Source organism: Artemia franciscana, chromosome 6 (assembly GCF_032884065.1).
Source record: "Artemia franciscana chromosome 6, ASM3288406v1, whole genome shotgun sequence".
Taxonomy (NCBI): Eukaryota; Metazoa; Arthropoda; class Branchiopoda; order Anostraca; family Artemiidae; genus Artemia; species Artemia franciscana.
This window is the reverse complement of record NC_088868.1, coordinates 18,603,248-18,624,115: the sequence shown is the minus strand read 5'-3', so window position 1 is coordinate 18,624,115 and position 20,868 is coordinate 18,603,248. Positions and strand designations below refer to the sequence as shown.

The following is a 20,868-nucleotide window of genomic DNA, read 5'->3' as shown; positions in this document are numbered from 1 at the left end:
CTTCCCGTTTGTTTCTGTGTTCTCCCAATGCCTTCCTTGCGCTCCTTAAGACAAAGTCCATCAAACTGATCTATATAAATGGGGATAGAACACACACATACTTAATTTTTGATGTAACACAAAATCAGCTAGTAACCTCATTTCCTACCTTTACCTTAGCAGTGTTATTCTCGTACACAACACTAATCTCTTTAATGTATTTGTCTAATATACAATAGGAAGAGATATATCTATTAATAGAAAGAGATACAAGGAAAAGACCGTCACAAAAGCTCTTTTATCAGCTGAATCGAACGCTTGCTCATAGTCTATAAAACTGAGGACTAAAGGCGTAGGGTAGACACATCCTCTTCCCTACTTAAAACCGCACTGTTCTTTTCTTGACGCTGTCTACAGCATCTCTAAGTAAAAAAAGTATCCTCATGCCAAGGTATCACAAACTTTTTCATTTTCCTCTATATCTTTTCCTGTAACTCTATCTCGGTTTAGCACATTCTCAAAATGTTCTCCCCTTCTCTCTTTAACTCTTTTTTATCACTGATGTGACATCGTTCCTATTATTTAACTACAAGTCCAGACTGACTACTCCCTCTCAATTTATTAACACACCAGTGCAATATTTTACTATTATGGTGTTCTGCGTCACCGTGCAATTATGTCAGCTTACTTCATAAACCCAAATATGGGGGAGGAGCTGGCGTCCGAATTGTAAGGGAAGACTTTGTCAAAAAAGCTGTGGACAACTTTCGACCTTATAAAACCCCTGAGCTTGATAGTGTATACCCCATAATGCTCTAAAAAGGATGGGAGAAAGTATAATCCTGTTATATTAGTATTGAAAAGAGAAGCCCTCAGAGAATGTCCCCGTTATGTGGCACAGAGCCAAAGGCGTTTTCGCACATAAGCTACGGAAAGGGAATTTATCAAACTCTAGGTCCTATAGAACGATAACATTAACCTCCTTCCAATTGAAAGGGATGGAACGATTAATTTCTTAGTTTTTGGATAAATAATCCGGAGATCAAGAAGATGATAGTCGATAAGAAAATGGGATTTAAGGAACGGTTCACCCATTGGTGTGGCGGGTAGAGCAGGCCTTAGGACGTAAAGAATATGCCCTAGGCATATTCCTTGATATAGAAGGAGCATTGATAATGTTACCTGTCATCCATAGAATTGGCCATGAAGGACGCAAAACTGGATAAATCTATCTTGAAACGGAATTCTCACATGCTCAGGAACCGACAGGTAGTCGTAGAGATAAAGAGAATCAAGAAATCGAAGACTGTTCATAAAGGATGTCCGCAGGATAGGAGGGTAAGTTCCAGATAATCGTGAACTTGATCATGAACAGTCAGCTGAACTTACTACAATAGTAATCAAGATGAAACCAGGCATGTGTGGATGACTTACTATCCTTACTGAGAGGAAAACTCCTCTGATCCTTATCCTCAACGTTATCAGTAAGGATCTCAGTATCCTTACTGAGAGGATAATCAATCACTAACTGAGCTGGAAGTCTCATTGTCTTGAAAAGGTACAGAAAGCCAAATCTCCCCTAATTCAAGTACAACAATGTTGGGAAGGAACTGGGGCTTGCCTTGTAATAAAATCCCGTTTTTAAATAGGAGGGTAACTAGGCCGATTCTGCCGTATGGAATGGTGGTTTGGGTCAGTTCAGCTTGAATTGCGAGCCATAAAACCTCCTTAATAGAGATGCAAAGGCTAGCATGCCTAATGATTACATCATCACATCGTAGAACTGCTACGACATCCATGGAGCTTATCTTGGGACATCAACCCATAGACATTTTCTTGATGAAGAAGCAGTAAAAAAGTACTGTCAGACTGCAGATAAACGGTCAATGAACCCAAAGACAATAGATACGAAATGGAAATAGTAAAGGCCGTGTTGACATTTTGTAGCTCATTGCTTCAATGCAGGGAGCTTCGGAGGCCTAAGGATAATATTATCCCAACAGTGAAATTGGAGAACCAGTTCAAAATGGTCTTGAAAGAAAGTGAAGCAGGTGATGAACTGTTCCACTGAAGCAACCGGAGTTTCTTATACTGATGGTTCGCGATTTGACAGGAAACCGGAGGGTGGAGTAGTAATATACCAGAAAATTCCTGATGCGGAAACGGAGGTAATTAGTTATCACCTGGCAAATTTTGCTACAGTTTCTCAGGCTGAAATGTTTGGAATACAACAGACGGCTGGAAGGCTTTCGAAAATGAGAAGTACTGGAAAAGATATACGTATCTTAACTGACAATTAGGCATGCCTAAAGGGTGTTCAAAATGTAAAGAGCCGGCAAAAGAGAGAATTGGAACGTTACGAAGCCACGAAAAGCTCGGCATCAAAAGGAAACTAAATTACCCTGACGTGGGTCTCAGGACACTCTGGAATAGAAGGTAATGAGATGGCAGATCAAGCAGCTAAGGCTGGAATTGAGATGCTATGGTCCACAACGGTTCATTCCGATTTCTCAAAGTTGCTGGAAGGTGAGATGCAAGGAAACCAAGGAGTTACACCCAAAGTTTAACCCCATTCTGACTAAATATTTCCTACGAATTAAAAAGGTCTGGTACAAGAATGGTTAAAGAAGCAATAGCAGGAATTGGAAATGTTGTGAAACAGCTTTCCCGAATAGGGAAGGCCAAATCCCTATTATGCCAAAAGTGCATGATGACCGCTGTGGAAACAAAAAGACATCTGATAGAAGAATGTCCAGCTAGGATTAGACACCGGCTTGAGATTCTTCATAATGTTATTGTTAAGTTGGAGGACATAGTATGGGAAGGAGATCTTCGACAGCTTGCAAAATATATGATAAGGGTAAGGAGGATAAATCCATCATTGGCCCCCAACCACAAATGGAGCATATTTTTAGGGTGTATAGCCAATGGCCCTTGAAGGCATGAGCCTCGATCCAGTGATAGTGGATCCTTCCCCCCTTTTTTTTAATAATAATAGCAATGAGAGGATTAGTTGAAAATGCTTCTCAGCAAGCACCTTAATCAGGACTTTTTTCTGGAGAAATGTCTCATAAGATCCTTCCGCTACCCGTCTTGATTCTGACTGGAATTTCTGTGCCACATGCCACCACTCAGTCTGTCTAAGTAAAAAGCGATGTGGGCACAATGTATTATTATCATTTTTTTTTTGTTTTAGACCAGGACACTTCGTATCGAAGGATTTGTAGTAGAAACTTCGAAAAAGACTCATTCGATTGGATACTGAAAGGACAAGTGCCCTTTTTAATATTCAAAAGTAATTAGAGAGAAACTAACGCCCTTCCCACACCCACCATTTCCCCAAACACGTCCAATCAAAATTTTGATATAGCCATTTTTTTCAGCGTAGTTGAAAAGTCCAGAAATTATGTCTTTGAGGATGGAACCCCCCCACAGCCCTCAGAGCAAGGATTGTAAGTTATGCCCAGGGGGCATATAAGGTTTATATAGCAAGGGTAATTGTATAAACTTCGGAGGGGGATCATTGGATTGGTAATCAGAAGTTCTAGTGCCATTTTTTAGATTTAGCGATCAGAGGTGGATACCCCATCCCGTATTTTGCTGAAATGCAACTAAAAAAATTTTTTTTGATGGCCATTTGTTGTCTTGGAAACTTTGAAAAGAGCTCATTCGATTGGAAATTGAAAGGACTAGCGCCCTTATTAATAGTCGAAACTGATTGGACGGCAACTAACCCCCCTCCCGCGCCCACCATTTGCCCAAACACATTCAACAAAAATTTTGAGATAGACACTTTGTTCAACATAATTGAAAGGTCCACAAAGTATGTCTTTGAGGATGAAAACCTCCCATAGCTCTCAGGGCAAGGGTTGTAAGTTACCCCTGGGGGCATATAAGGTAGGCTATATATAGAAAGGATGATCGTACAAACTTCGGAGGGGGCTCACTGGATTGGTATTTAGAAGTTCTATTGCGCTTTTTAAAATTCAGAGTGATCGATGGGTGGGTACCCCCCCCAGACATACCTTGTATTTTTACGAAATACATCTGACTTTAATTTTGAAATGACCACTTGTTGTCGTAGAAACCTCGGAAAGGGCTCATTCGATTGGAAAAGGGCTAGCGCTCTTTTTAATAGTCAAATGAGATTGGAGGGCCACTAACCACCTTTCCACGCCCACCATTTCCCCAAAAGCATCCAATCAGAATTTTGAGCTAGCCATTTCGTTCAGCGTAGTTGAACCATAACCCCCATCCCTTCTCAAGACCTTAACATAATTTGCACTTTACTGAAAAAAAAAATGACAGTGGTTTGTCAGTTTAATTGACATATACTGATATTTATTCCTTAAAGTTTTGATAATTTTTATTTATGAAACTAAGTAAAGTGGAAAAATTTAAAACATTTGTTTTGAGTAAAGCGCCAAGCATGTTCTGGTTCTAAGAAGGCATGGGGATTATTAGCCCAACGCAAATTAATTTTTGCTCGTTTTGAGTTTGACTCGGCTATTCATTGTAATTTCAGTTCGTTTTGACTTCGATTTATTTACAGATAGTGATTTGTGGCAGCTTGACGCTTGGAAGATTATCTTCGGTGTTTCACGACGAAGGCAATGTATGATTTGCCTATCCAAGTACGAATCTCACCGTTGCTGGCATAGTCACTCCAGCTATGTTTAAGCTCAGAAGCTATATTAAAGCTCAAGCTACGTTGAAGCTTCAGCCTTCCTATCTTATCACTCTTCCGTACGTCTTGGCTCTAAGAAAAGCTAAGATTGGACCCAAATCTCTTATTTTGAGGAGTATGGTGCACTTAGAACTCATTCTATATGACCAGGGCGTTTCGATAGGCCAAGGTTCTATTCCAACCCTGAAAAAGAATTTTGTGGTCAGAGTAAAATCTTTGCTGTATAAACCCTTAAAGAATTCAGGCCACAAAATAACTATCCTTAACTTCATTTCTTCAAATAAAAATGATTTCTCCATTTCATCTTCGTCTTCAACCGTATTCTTCATGCTTCCAAAGTGTATTCCACTGAAATAAGCAGTTTTTATTTACTTTTTGGTTTACCACAGGCATTTACACATATATTTATTTCGGGAAGAAGTAGCGAGGGACTTTCGGAATAAGGATACAGATTTTAAAAAAGGAAAAAGTATGCAGACGGAAAAATTCTTAACTGATGAATTATGTTTTTACGACCAGAATATGAGCTTGAAAAGAATTGTCCATGCAGCACCTGTGGTTGTCATTAACTACCAACTCTTTTCACTTGTCTACCTGAGTTTATTTTTAAAAATTGTAGAATAAAACATGTTTTAAGACTTCCAAAGCTTTTGTTGCTCAAATATCAATTAATGAAGACATAAGAGTTCAATATGTCAATGCAGAGACCACTTGAAGGACACGGGCCTGTCCAGAGGATAAAGTGAGAAGTTGCCATTCAGAATGAGGACATTAAAAACATTTAAAAAATAAAACCAGTCTATTTGAGTTAATGTTCTAAAAATACCTTCAAGTTATAACATATATTGGTACTTTCTTTACCAACTACCTCGTCTAAACCCATCTCTAATAGATGTCAACATAATTTATTTAAAAAAGAATGCAGCTTCTATGACAACTGGACGCGAGGGCAAATTTCTGCTCTATGATATCAAACTATTTGAAGTAGACAAGACGAGAGATCCCTTTTAGTCTTTGACCGGGCACAGTTCATACCAGCCCCGAGATTTAAACAGACAGTTTCAAGATTTTAGAGGTACCTTGGTAGAAAGACCGGCTTTTAAAAGGCACTATAATGCTTCCTAAAAGTGAGACTTCGTAGGATAATAGAAAAAGATTCTCGTGTCTGTATGAGCAAAACAAGGCAACTAAAATGTACCAATTACGCAAAAGTAACAGGAGATCCAGGATAAAACCTAAGAAATTCATCAACCAGGTATTTTTCGTAAAAAGTTTAGTGACTTGAAAGAAAGAAATAAAAATGTCAAAAATTTGCAGGGACTTGCATCCTTTCCCGAATAGAGTAAGAACCAGATTTAACAGGTCAATATTTAAACTCGATCATATCGATCCACAAATGTATTCAAATTAATTCTTCCAATTTTACAGAAGAAAAAACGAAATCACGAATAATTTTACAAGTAAGAAAATCGGTAATGCGACGCATGTCCAAAGAATGGTTTCTGGATAATCAGACTAAAACGTTAATACAGATAAAAGAGAAACGGCTGATGAATTGTTTAAATTTGACTATCTTCTTTAAATATTAACCCTTGGTCTAAATTAGTCATAAATTCTGAAAATTTGTACTATTTTAAATGTAACAAGAAAAGACCAACATGGCAAAATTCCTTTATAATTCGGATGGATACGTTCGTAGCTCTGTAGCTAATGGTTTAGAATGATTTGTCACATAAAATAAAAAATGGGGATGGCACTTATGGTATTTCCCCAAAAATCTGAATAGAGTATTATTATTAAAACGTTAAGGATTAGGTCAAGAACACAAACGGATTACACTTATTTTCCAATAAAGCGTTCAAAACGCTCATGAACAGCATCACAAATAACTCCCAAAAAATGTTCACTTAAATTGGAGTTCAACATAGTTCTCATCAAATCTAGATCATTACTGTCCACTATTTTTCTCAGAAAGATCACTTTTTCAGATTCAAAATCTCCAATATCACAAGAAAAAATATTTACATACAGCTCGGCAACATTTTCAGATGTAACTTCTGATGAAACCAAATCAAACATAATGTCACTAACAAGATCATCAACAAAATAAGATCTGCCCAGGTGAAGAAGCTTACCCTTATCTGTTAGCTTCAAGCCCTTCAGAGCACAGCATTTATGAATAGTTTTACGACATCCAGAGACATAGTGTACAAGATATTTCACTAGCCTGGCGTCTGTGTCTTTCCAAGGGATCTCAGATGTAGCATGAAACTTCAACATAGCCTCAAATTTTGAATTTATTTGCTCCCGTTTAGCTCCAATTTTTTCCCCCGAATCCGTAACAAAGTAAACATTCGTCTCGTCAACACAACAAGACAGATGGGCTTTCTTCTTTGCCTTGACAATTGAATCATGAACTGGGAAAAATCGTCGTCCATACTCTCGGATAGCACTTATAACACTTGTGTTATCCTTAATATTTATCAATTTTGGAAAGGTTTGATCGAACAAGTACAGCATCTCTCGGTCATCTCTAGAATATGTAATTAGAAGATTAAAGCCTTTATATAAAACATAAAAAAAATAGAACATTATTAAACGTAAAAAAAGAAAATAAAACGACCAATCTCTACGAAGCCTATAAAAAAGAAAAAAAAAACTGCACAACAAAAAGGTGGAAACCAAAAGTAGCCTATATTATACAAAAATAGTTTATAAAATAAATGGCCGATCCTATCCCTATAAAATTGTTCCAAAATACTTCGCTTTTATTGCTAGCAAGACGCTGTTGAAGAAAAAAAAAATTATAGTTAAACGATTTGCTTTCAACTAGAGCGTATGACTGAACAAATCATGATTCACTGTTGGCTACTACGAGTGCTGAAGATTGTGAAATTTTGTTGTTTTTTTAATGCTACAAAATATAAAAACAGAGAAAAAGCTGACCAACAGATTCAAGAGTTTACCAAATATGCCAAGGATTATATTGAGCTATCAAAGATATGATAAGCGTCATATCATAATAGGACAAGAACTGGTTATCGATAAAGCAATTTCTACACTAAAAGGCTTGTTTTATATTCGAGAAACCTGAAAACTTGGCAACAGCAACTCACAGATTGGCAAAAATTGTTCAGCTTCTCAGAAACTTTTTTTTAAAACAATGTTGAAAGGCACTGAAATCATATGTGTTGATATTATTTATCTTCTAGAACACTAGCTATTTTGCATAACAGATTCCTCTAGAAGCTAAAATTTTTTGGGCTCTCATTTACGTAAATAGAGTGCTGCTACACGGGTTCATCTTGCTCTGAAATCACAAAGATGAAAAATAAAGGAAAGAAAATGGGAATAACATATATTGCTATTTAGGATGCCTTTCTAGACCACTTTCTTCAAGATAAATAGTGAAATTGTGAGTTAATATAGTTATATAAAAACTTGGCATCCAAGTCTAACTTTTTGCGAAATTCCACTATAAGAAAAAGGTTCAATTACCCAAAAATGTTTCAGAACAATTGACAAGCGCAGTCAGATTTTCTTTTACTACCTTTGTATAATTGCAATCCTGAATTAGAAAATTCAGGTACGAAAGTAAGTCACTTTTTTAGAAAGTTCTACTTTTTGCAAATAGAAAGTTTAGAAAGTAAGTCACTATTTTTTTTAGAAAGTTTAGAAGCCTTTCCCAAAGGTTAGCTATTATAAAACAGCCTCGGGTACTCAAAAACGTTACTGAGCATATGGTTGGTGTTACCAGATTATATCTTTTACTCCCTACATATAATTATAATGCAAATTAGAAATTTCAGGTGCAAAATTTTGATGCTAAATGTCACAGAAAATACAGTCGAATATTGAACAAGTCTTTTTCAAATAGTCTGGTAAATCATACTAGGTCTCAGAGCTTCCTAGGTTTCTTGCTCAAGCCTACATTCACTAGTCATTCGTTAGTCAAAATATTGCTCTACTAATAAAATAAGAAAAACATGGCAAGCAATTTTTGTCCAAGATTTTTGGTGAGAAGTGAATTACAAAGTCAGAGAAAAGGGTACTAAAGTAAGCTTACATTTTGAGGTAAGGCAGAGAAACTGCTACATTCGAAAAATCTGATTCCAGCAAGGATTTCATCTGATGGAAACCGTAGGGAGTGGCAGCTGCTGCTGAAATTGATTTCAGAGCTTCTTCAGCAATTTGATTTCTATTACTATGTCTGTCACAATTACATTGGAATTTCAATTTACCCAAATGGGTTACAAAGCCTTCGGAAATGATCTGAGAAAGACGGCTTGTCTTACTTGTGATTCTTCTAAGTACACTACAGCATCTGAGCGATGGTTGTTTCACAGCGTCGATATATGTAGTAAGTACTTTAAGAGCTTTTAAATCATTTTTAAGATCTGTTTTCCCCACTCTCCAGTGGATATTATTTAGAAGACTCAAGCTCCAATCTAAAGGAGCTGAAATACTATCATCGACAGTAATCTTGGAGCTTTTTAATGATTCTTGGCTTTGACGAATCAACTCGTCCAGGTTCAGAATACTTTCATCTCTTTTTATTCTTTTCCTCTCAACTTCTCTATCCACCCCACTTGATTCTTCTTCACTTTCAGGTTCACTTGCATAATCATAGCTCTGAAAAACATCACACGATGGACTGAGAGGGGGACTAGAACAGGGGCTTGATGGAGGGGAGTAATAGGAGCATCCAGGACTAGATATATATCCTGTAGGGGAAGAGCTACCATCCGGTGCCACTTCATGACTAGGAGAAACTGGTATACCAAAAATATTATAAACCCCGGGACTTTTCTCCCTTCTTGAACGAACCTCTTCCTCGATTGCAAGAAAGCTAGGGCTTGATATACTGAACTGTTTCTTCTTTTTGGACAAATCACTATCATATTCTTCACCACTTTCACTTTCTTCTGCAACAGTTTCAGTTACTTCAGATTTTGGTTTTACAGTAAAGCAGCCATCAAACTCATTTTCTATCGCATAGTTTTCGATTATTTGCAATAAGCTATTATGCAGCCCTAGTTTGTAGAGGGTATTTAAGGAGTCCTCAGAGAACTGTAGCTGCAAAAACGCGTTCAGAATAAAATTCCGGAATTCATCTGACAACGTTAAGTCTGTCATAGCGTTATATAACACAATTAACATATTTTGGTCGGTTTGACTTATTACGTTGTTCCTGGTATAAAACGCAAGAGCATGTACCAAGTTCTTCCAAACTAAAACAAAATGAAGAAACAAAACATTAACATTAAAATCCAGTTCAAGATCAAATACACTAAAGAGGAAGCATATACAGAATTTTGACACTAGTAAGATTTTCATGTTGAAAAACGGCTCTTGTTAAAACTTCTATAAATTGTTTATTAGTATTAAATTCCTTTGCATTAATAATAGCACTAAAATTATTACTTGAAAGAAATAAAAAAAATGATTTTAACAAAAAAGCCCTAGATCAAAATAAATTTAAGAAAAAAAAAACATTTAAATTTTCTGATAAAATAACCTAAAAGAGAACGCAAAAAATTTATCACAAATCAGTCTAAGTCCAGCAAAAAACTATTCCATGAGCAGATGCATATGTGTGGGAGTGTCAAACGTTTAAAAAGTATTATCTATGTTTACTACTAAATTTTTTAGTGATATTTACTTTAAAAAAGTCTGTCATAAGCTGCCATAGAGCCAAAATTGCTTCAAAGAAGACCAGAAAAAAAAAAAACAAAAAAAAAACCCAAACCGTAAAACAAACTGAAAATGGAATATGTTATACATAAATGATGAGTATGAATTTTAAAGGAATTTCAAATAGGATGTCCACAAATTAAGACAAGTAATTTTACACACTGAATGGTAGAAAGAAAGAGAGAAAATTAAGAATTAAGGAGGGGAAAACTATGTAGAAAAACTATGTTTCAACTACTATTGAAACTATGTAGAGAAAAAAAAGAAGACAACTTTACCTATGATTCACTAATTGGACATTTGCCAAGTCTCTGAATATAAGCTATTTTTCTTTCAGTTTTTATAATTAATTATTTTTTCGGCAGTTGTGGACTTATGCATAATCCATACTCTTTTTTAATTTTACGTATTTGTGGACTTTTCTGGATAAGAAAATTGTTTTCTATCAAACAGTTCCTTGTAAACTGTAGGAAAAGAAAGGCTGTGCCACTAGTAACCGAAACATCTCCATGGAATTTTATTTTCCCAGGGGTCGTAACCAGTTGCATTGATTGACGTAGAAGATTATTTCACCTAAAACAAAAATCTCTAGTCCTGCTTTTATGCAGCCTAATAAAAGAGATTCTGCCACACAGAAATGTGAATCCCTGCCATTTGTCCCCTAAAACAAAATTTTGGGCCGATTAGGGCCAATGTTCTATAGGCCGAAAATTTTAAGACATCCGATTTAGAACTATCAAAAACCTATATCCAATGCCGAGATGGGTTCATTATTAAACTGAGTCAAGTTTCTTTTTACTCGGGCTCCATAGAAGATACCCTTGATGGGAGTTGGTTCCAGGTTAAATATTTATAACATGTATGGTCACATGGTAACCCTTCTAGGAGCTTAAAATAAATAGAGGACACAATTTCTAATTGAGAATCTCGGGTTGAGAGGATTCATGTCAATAAATATCAAAATTAAAAAAAAAACAAATATGACAATTTATTTCTTCTGATCGAATCAAGTCCTTCTGATAGATATGAAAGGGAGATTTACCCCTCCTTACTAACCCTAGGCATGAATCCAGGGGGAGAGAATAGATAGGGTTAACCCAACTCCCCTTCCCTTCCGAAGAATATACATTACTATATTCATTGTGTTTCAATTAAGCATTCTAAAATAGATTAACCAGCCCAAGACACGCAATGCACTCATGATTTTAATATGCTTCTATTGTGAAATAATTTGTCAGTAAAACATACTTTTCTCAGTTCAAACATAGTTCATTACGTTCACAAGTTTGAACAAGCTTCCCCCCCCCCCCAAAAAAAAAATACCCTAAATCCGTGTCTGCCTGATACCCCTAAAAACGGAAGGATACGTTTGAAATATTCATTCAATACGGGTTCTGAGGGCTGGGGGTGATAGCCCTCTTACTGTGGAAACGTTGTTTTAATGGAAAACATAAGTTTCGGAGATATCAGTTGTAAAGCTGAATTAAGGAGTAAGGAAAGGTGGCCTTCGTCACGCTTAGAAAGCTTCTATTTTTTTGTTTAAAGTGCACCCTCGTATCTAAATGAGCCCTTATTTCCAAAGTCTTTTTGTGCAAAAGTTAAGCTTTATCATAAAAAGCAAGGGGCAAATGAGGTTGGGAGTCTCCTCAGTATTCTAATGGTGGACATTATATAAAAAACGAACAGAAATGAAATAAAAAGGCTAGCTAATAAAAAAGTAAAATTGTTCCTTCAGTTTCTTTTAAAGATGAATGAGTTGTAAAATTGTTTAGACAAATTTTAGAGTGAGAGAGTATTGCAGAAAAATGACAGGAAAAAAGATCACTTAGTTTCCCTTATGTTTCAACACTTTTTCAAATCAGGTAACATGAATACAACTACTAACTACTAACTCACTGCAGCACCAAGCTCCCTCAGGTCAACAAAACCGTGCACGCTCTTCTTCCGTCCCAATCTATATCTCAATTTTTATTATAACCGTTAAATACAATCCAATTTGGTTTCAGGAAGGGTAGAACTACAGAGATGGCATTATCATATATAAATTCGTCCGTACTGTTCGTCTGTACGACTTGGTACTCTCCCCTCAATACTTCGCCCAATACGTGTACTGCAGAATAAAAGCATTAGATTAATTTATGGAAATAAAGAACCGGGATTCGACCAGATCAATGTACAATATAATTAATATAATACCTGCAGCTGGATTGCGTGACTTTTATACACTATTTTTTATGTATAAGTATTGTTATGAGTGCCTTCCAGACTGTTTTATTGGAATATTTCAGGGAAGGTCCAACGTTCATTGTCACGAAACTCAGACAAACGAAGATATTGAGGTTCCTCGCCTAGTTTCAAGTAGGACTGCTTTTCCAGTTATTTATAGAGGGGCTAAGCTGTGGAATAAGCTTGTCCCAAGCGCCAAGGAGTTACCCATTAGTCGATTTAAGTCTGAGCTACGTGTGGGATTGCTTGGTAAGTATACCTTCGAGACAGACTGAGATTGACGGGACTAAATTGACAATAATTGTTTATTGCTTTTTTTTGCTTTGGAATCACGATATTATGTTTTGTATTGTGTATGAATTATTTATGTATGTTTTTTTTCGGGACACGGTTTCGCCTTTCTGTTTATTATAGGTTATACTTGTTATTTTTTGTTTTTATTTTGTTTTATTGTGTTTCTTCCTTCTATTTTTTTTCTTTTTCGTTAGTGGCACACCCTCGCAAGCGACGCTTTTGGTGTGCTACCGATACATTTTGTTTCTGATTTTTTTTTTTTTTTGATAATAAATTTCTATTACTACTAACCGTCCAGTAACCACTTGAATTTATTCCTTCTTTCCAAGAAAAGAAACAAAGAGCAAGTATTAATTCTCAAAGCTTTCTTAAATAAATCTGGTCACTCATTTAGTTTTTGTAACTTAGAAAAAGGCCATTTTAGAGCATTAAATATCCACAAAATAAAGCTGATTGAATTAATGCCCTATACTTTTGAATATGCACAGAGCCCCAATGTGTACAGAATAGCAAATCTTACTTCTGCTGTTCTTTGGGTATATATCAATTTTCTTCATCAAAATTGATACTCCTCCCGCTCTGAACTTGCATCGGAAGAAATCCTTTCCACTCAATTTACATAGAAGAAATGTTGCTGTATCCCGTACTTTGAGATCTTCGCTCTCACACAACTCAAGAATTCTACTTGCTCCGTAGTCCCCACAATGCAAAACTGACAAATAGGAGTTGGACAGTTGGTCTTGACAGTTAAGTCTCGACGAATAAAGTTTGTCTTTTGCTGTTTGAACCCACTCTTCAATGTTACAGTTTTCTGAAAAGTAGTGACTATACGTTTTTAAAGCGATTTTCAAAATTGCAGGACTCTCGGACTTCAATGCCTCCGTGAGGACAAGTAAAAGTCCTTCATGGAAAGTCGTCCGACGCTGGCTTTTCGTATGGCCAAGTTCTCTGAAAAAAGAGTAAATATGATATTTTCTTGAGTAGATAATTAATATCCTCACTATTTTCATACAACGGTTTTTTGAATTCTTATTGCATCCTCTCAAGCTTCTTGCCTTTTCTAATTAAGTTACGAAAAAGAGCTGGTGCTAGGAAAATAAATAGCAAGTTTAGAACCTGAATCGAGCAGAAATAGTCTTCTAATAAGTTAAACTTAAAACATCAAGAAATTATCGCAAATAAGAATTGAGAAACGATATGTCTAATGAACGCTTCTATTTATCACGAAAAGAAATACAACCACGATTCCAGAAATAATAAAAAAGTCTAAACGTCTTTAAAATAGAAAACCTTCCATCGCTGTCAGGCCTACAGACCGTACCTGACCATTTCACACTTCTGAGATGACTGCCAAAATCTTTTTACTCAGCTACACTCAAAGGGAGGAAAAGCAAAGCAATGTAGATCAGGAGGATCAAAGTATTACTGAACATACGTGCAATGGCGTGCTGATCCTCTCTTTGAGAGTAGCTTAGTGATAGCCTTCTTTACCCATCCCCAATAGCGGAAGTGGTAACCTTTAATCAGTTAACATATTAAAAACAAAGAGAGGGAAAATAATCTCAAAATAAAGAAAATAAGCGAGACTATGGCCAGTAGAAGGAAAAGAGAAACTAAGCCGACGCAGATCTTTCGTCTGTATAAAAGGCGTCTTCAACGCTAAGAACAAAGAGAAAATCTAAAATAATCTATAAAACCTAAAATTCAATAAAATCTAAATTTGAGAAATGAATAGAAAATATCTATATAAACAATTGATACTTCTCTGATTGAGCACCAGAGAAGTTAATTAGAATTATTTCAATGAAAACACTGAAGCGACTAGTGTCAACTTCGAGTCACTTCAGTGTTCTCATTGAAGTAACTCGAATTAACTTCTGTGGTGCTCAATCACAGTAGCATCAACTGTATTTATAGATATTGTTTTTTTTTATTTATTTCTTAGTTTTAGATTTTATTTAATTTATGGTTTTACAGATTATTTTAGATTTTATCTTTGTTCATAGCGTTGACGAAACCTTGTTTCATACAGGCGAAATATCCGCGTCGGTTTAGTTTCTCTTTTTATTTTTATTGGCCGTAGTCTAGTTTGTTTTCTTTATCTGGAGATTCTTCTTCTCTCTTTGCTTTCGTTATGGCTGACAAGTTCGGCTTTAGATCTTTCATTAGTTAGCATATTACTCAGTATAAACACACAGAGAACTACACAAATCATTTGACCTACATAGGAGATAAAAAAAAAACATTTAGTTTTTCGGGAAGTTTTTTTTCTTCTTTTTGTTTAATAACAAAAATAAAGTGACCTCAGTTTGATTTAAGCTCAACTCCTTGTATGAGTTAAGTTATGGTCGTCTTGAGCTTTGATATTCTCTTTTTTTTTAATTTTTGTTCCTTTTGATCCAAGATAGTTTCACAGTATATTAATAGTAGCAATATTTGCAATGGTGTGTTAATAGCAGCATTAATTATAGTACCAACACTAATCCTACAAAAAACAATTACCCTAGACTCCACTAGTTCCAACATTTTTACTGCCTTTCGATAACCGATACCTCCATATGCAGGAGCATTATCTATGCCATCATAAAATTTCATATACAAAACCTTCAAAATAGGGTCAACACGCTGCTTATCATAGGCACCAGACCTTCCCCAAAACTCCCTATCTCCCCAGCTCCATAACTGATTTACCCATTGATGAAATGTAATCTATTAATTTCCGTTAAATCACTATATTAATAATTCCTAAATGATCCAGATTCGAAAGGGAGGTAACATGTCTACATATATGAGGCTAGAGGAAGCGGACCTATTAACCCTATTTGGTCCGTCTTCATGAAGGTTGCCAATCATGACATAATTTTGGTTCAAACGAAAAGACAGAGAACCCCTATCAGTTCCATCTGAGATCTCCAGCCACATGGAAATTATCAATCGTTGAATTATTTGGATTTTAATAAGGCCTAACACAAGGAGCCAGGGGAAAAACTAGCTCAATGATTTTGTCAAGAATCTAATTTAATCATTGGTCAAACTGCCAAATGGTAGAGAGTCTATTTCACAATTGATATAATCATTAAGCTTCGGTGCTTAATCATTAGGTAGTAGTCATGGTAGGAGAGGTAGAGCAGTCATCGAAGGAGTTATAGGAGTAATCATAGTTGTAGTGGTCGTTATAAAAGCAATAACACACGCAGTAGGATAAGTCGTTGCAGGAACAGCTTATCAGGAATAGTGACAGGGTTGATGGTAGTAGAAGCAGTGGTATTAGTCACTGTATTAGTGATGGTAATAGTATTAGTCCCCGGTCTCCTAAATGTATCCAGCAAGTCTTAGTTTCAAAATGGCTGCAAGTATCGTATCACCTCCAGAGGCATATTTTTTGGCCGTTTTGGCCACTCTGAATTTCTTGAAATTTTGCCTTTGTACCACAGGGACGACTGGGGGCGCGGAGAGCAAAACAGATGGTTGGATGCTCTTATTAATCAATAGAACAGCAATTACGTTTCATTTATATTGACTCTCAGATGGAAGTCCAAATCTGCAACCATTACCATCCAAAACCAAATATGAGCACCTCAAAGCCTATTCAAGCGTATTATTGCTGTAAAAATGTTTTCAGGGATCAGCTCTTTCCCTCCCTCTAAAATGCTCATCACACTCCATTTATTTCTAATATCTACGTTCCGAATATCTAGAAGATCATTGGCAATTTATCGCTCGAAGCTAATGTACTTGTGTCTAGTTTGTGATTTGAGTTGCCCTTAGTGCGCTTACTTTATAAGCGACAAGTATTGTGCTTGACTTAATTTGCATTAACAAATAGATGAGTATGTATCAAAGGAATCAAGCAATAGTAGAAGTAGTTTAGGAATAAAAGTGCTAGTTGAGTATCATTGCAATGAATAGACATACAGAAATAAAATTACTCAAACTTACTACAGATTTCTAGCACAAAAAAAAAGACAGAAAAGGTATTACCTGAGAGCCCGCACTGCCATTTGGATGGTTTCTTCATTTTTCAATTTTCCAGTCTGTTCTTTATTTTCATCTTCATTATTTTTTAGGCTTTGAATATCGGCGGCATTTACACGACAAGCAAGTTTTAAACAGTCTTCTTCAGTTCTCCTGCGTGTCGAGGAAAATGGCAGGTCTTCATGCATTAGTACACCACCGATAATAGCCTCCATAATAATTTTGGACGTCTTGTATTCAAAAAAGGCAGAGCAAAGGTCCTTATCCTCAGCTAAATTGCCGATAGTTCGATAGGCACGACAGAGTATCGATTCATTTCGAATGGATTTTGCAATCTGAGCGAGGTGACTCACTAGGGATGTGTTTTTAACCTGGGGAAATTTAACTTTGTTTAGATTTTGAGACGAAAATTGAAGAACAGATGAGATAATTATACAGATAGAAGGACACAGCCAAAAACTAGAAGAGATTATGTTTTTTCCGGCCACTGCGATACTTGAAGTAGTGATGCGACAAGGAACTGATATCGGGAGATTCAGCGTATTTTTTAAACGATCGCAATTTGAATTAAGGAAATTTTCCAGTCCCTGAAGTGATTCTACTTGTATAAATAAAAAAAAAAGATTTTCCAAGGGAAGTAAAGAGCGAAGTTGAAACTTAAAACTAACAAAAATTATTACTTTACAGCCTATTTAACATATATCAATAAAACTAGCGCAAATAAATCGACTGGTGATATGGCCCTATGTTTGCAGGATTTGAGAAAACTATCGCTTTACTGAAAATACAAAAGCCAAGCATAAAAACAAGAATATTAATTTAGGAGTCAAAAGTAAGTACATAGCCTCACAACAACAAACCAATCTATAACGCTTTTCATGGTCTTACAGGAGCAGTGATATCAGTAACTTTCAGCATACAATTAAAATTATCTTAAAAACTGAGGCATAAAAATAATAAGTTTAAAGCATTAAACAGCATACAAAGCAATGGATTGACTTGGCAGATAACACCTTGGTCCCAACTAGTATTACTCGAAATGAAGAACATATCTACTGTAAGGTGAACTCTGGAAATCCAGTTATTTCTCTCTATAAAACGGAGAATTTCAAGTTGTGATACAATTTGTAAATTACAAATAAATACGTTTATTAGAGCACTAAGATTTTTGGTCACTAGCCCTGAGGCTTTTAACACCGTTAAAAAAAAAAAAAAAAAAAAAAAATCCCAATTTGGTACTTGTCCATTATATAAAACACACTCGAGAAGTAAAGTTTGGTGACAATGAAATATGATGAAAATGGAACACTTTATTAGCAAAATTGTGAAGGTCATTTGTGAATTATTAAATTGGGAGCTTTAGCCTCGGCTGACCATCTCAAAAACAAAGAAAAGTTCATTATTAACACGATTCTTGACCTAGTTCATGTTAGTTCATTATTAACGCGATTTTTGAGGACACTTGTTAGTTTGCTTTGAGTAGTGATAGAATATAGTGTCTCACCATGAATGTTCAAATTAAGATATGGGGTTTGGCAAGGACCAAAGAACAGGCAATTATATTTTTCCAGGATAAGGGGATGTTGCCCAAAACAAAATACTGCGTCAATGGACACTCTATGACTTGTGTACTCTTGCGAGAAGCAACATTTTTGGAAGTGTAACACTACGTTCTGGGAGCATATTTCTAAGTTGTAGTTTCCACAATTTTGCGAATAAAGCATTCTATTTTCATCAGATTTTGTTTTTTTCATTAGCATTAACCAAACTTCACTTCTCAAGTGTGTTTTATATAATAGACAAGTACCAATTTTAATTACATTGATCCAGAACGTAGCCCGAAAATCCCATTTTTTGATCGTGTTTCAGACACCACTAAAACGCTATGTATGAATTAAAATTAAACTACTATATAATTTTCCAAGCGGCAAAGATGACTTTGAAAACGGATGGATTGTCCGTTTGAAAACGTTGTTGCAGTAGCCGAATCACCAGATAACCTAATTGCCACAATATACTCGTCGAATTATCAGATGATTATTGAATTTTCATCTAACATTAAATAAGTTTTGCCTTGCTCAGCGAAACGAATAGAAACACTAAATAACAGAGGCATTGCAAAATTCACCCATTACTACTTTTTGTCTCTGGGGAAAAGTTTTCATCTTAAAGGCATTAACAATTCTTAATACATAAATGGTTTGTTATGACATAAAGATAATTTACTTCAGTGCAGTTTCTATGTCCGTCACAATTGAAAGGGTAGGAGACAGAGCACACCCATTGTTTAACAAATGGGATAGAGACGGAGCATTTCAAACTACTGACCAAAGGAAACCAAGATACACCGCACGCGTTGTCAACCAAGGGGAGGGTTTGGGGTCAATGACGAATCATAAGTGCTTTTGATTAAAGGAGGGTCGCATATCAGGTGAACATGGTAGCGAAGCCTCACTTTTTGACCTTCAAATCACACAAATTGAAAATCCTTGTATAAACAAGATTTCAGCAAAGTGCAACATGTCTATCTTTCTAAGACGTATCTATGAAGTGTTTGTTTTATATTTTTATACGCAAAATTTACACTACTTGCCGCAGGTGCTTTTAACTATAATGTCAACTATGGAGGCCTGTTTTTTGGGCCTTTCAAGTGTTCTGGTGACAATGGCCATAATGAAATTTTATCCAATGTGTCGTGGGACTGCAAAACCACACAGGGTAACAAAGGGATGTCAGTTAACCCTCCAATCAGTTTTGATTTTAAAAAAGAGCCCCAAGACTCTAATCTTCAATCAAATGAGATTTCTCCCAAATTTCTAAGGCCATAAGATGGAGATACATCACATTTTCGATGATATCACATTGATTATGGAAGAGAGTATATGCTTTGGGTATATTAATGATATATCTTTGAATGTGATTCAAAAGCATCACAAAAGTTAAGAAACAAACATATGGATACATGAGACGCGAGTGGACGCGGAATGAGACCAAATGATTACATTTTTAAAAATCACAAACGCCTGCTATCATGCGAACCCACAAAGATTATGGAAATAAGCTGAACCAATTAATCCAGCACAGTTTGAATAGTTTAGCAGGGAGATTAGCCTAGGTATGCGGGCAGAATTATGTACTTTACAGTTAACAGGCATTTATAGCTCAGCTATTTGGGCAAAAATAGGTACTTTACAAAAAAATAATAATATATAAAAAAAAAAAAAAAATCGCAAACCGTCTTTTAAACCACTTTGGCCATTATGCGGGGAAACGGTCATGAGACTTAATATGGTACTCTGATTATATTAAAAAATGATAGCATATTCAGTTAATTAAGGTTGACACCAAAGGATTACCATTGAACGAACTTGTGGTTCCACAGCCAAATTTCCTAAGATACTAAGTGAAACATCCATGATTTTCTGATTTGTTTTCGTTAGCTGCTTAATTACTGGTTCTATCCCTCCACGTTCTAGAAATTTCTCAATTCCTTCTCTGCTTTTTATAATTCGGGTGCGGATTTCAATCAGTCCACTGAGCACTTTTTCTGGATTTGAGCTGCTGAGCTTCGAAATCACATACACTATTCTTTCATCTTCTTTGGTATCCATCTTACTGACTATAAAAAAGCGAGATTAAAAAAACAAAAAACAAAAAAAAGACGGAACAGCGAAAACGATAATCTAAACTCCTTTGTAATTTTAGGAAGAATTTTGCGTTTCATAGGACAATCTGAATTTCTCTGTAAAATTAACCAATGTAATTTATTTTTTAGTCTTCTTACCTGGACTAGTTTCAACATTAAATGACACCAGGCATGTGCCCACAGGCGGATTTGCAGGTCTAGCATGCCTCTGAAATCTTGATATTCTTAAGGTTTTTCTTGTAATTATTTATACTTTCTCCGAAATATTTCCTTTGTAAGTGCCTATATGAAACCTATTGAATTTTCAAGTTACATTACGAAATCTACTAATGCTATAAATACTCTATTTTAAAAAAGAAGAAGGGGG

General features: G+C 35.8%; 1 protein-coding gene across 1 annotated transcript; it reads right to left on the bottom strand.

Moving 5' to 3' along the window:
* Nucleotides 1–6,445: 6,445 nt before the first annotated feature.
* LOC136028140 (uncharacterized) lies at nucleotides 6,446–20,466 on the bottom strand. Its single transcript, XM_065705801.1, has 5 exons — nucleotides 20,212–20,466; nucleotides 16,862–17,226; nucleotides 13,401–13,828; nucleotides 8,733–9,897; nucleotides 6,446–7,199 (listed from the first exon to the last, which is right to left on the bottom strand). Exons 1-5 carry the CDS (start codon nucleotides 20,464–20,466, stop codon nucleotides 6,506–6,508), a joined length of 2,907 nt encoding a protein of 968 aa, XP_065561873.1. The 3' UTR covers nucleotides 6,446–6,505.
* Nucleotides 20,467–20,868: the final 402 nt, after the last annotated feature.

Bases quoted from the DNA above. Each gene is read 5' to 3' on its own strand.
- LOC136028140 (XM_065705801.1), bottom strand. From the start codon at position 20,466: ATGGATACCAAAGAAGATGAAAGAATAGTGTATGTGATTTCGAAGCTC. The intron at 13,829-16,861 runs GTAATACCTTTT...CTCTTTTTTCAG, and splicing joins ATGGCAGTGCGGGCTCTCAG to AGAACTTGGCCATACGAAAA. The intron at 7,200-8,732 runs GTAAGCTTACTT...TACATATTCTAG, and splicing joins TCTCTGCCTTACCTCAAAAT to AGATGACCGAGAGATGCTGT.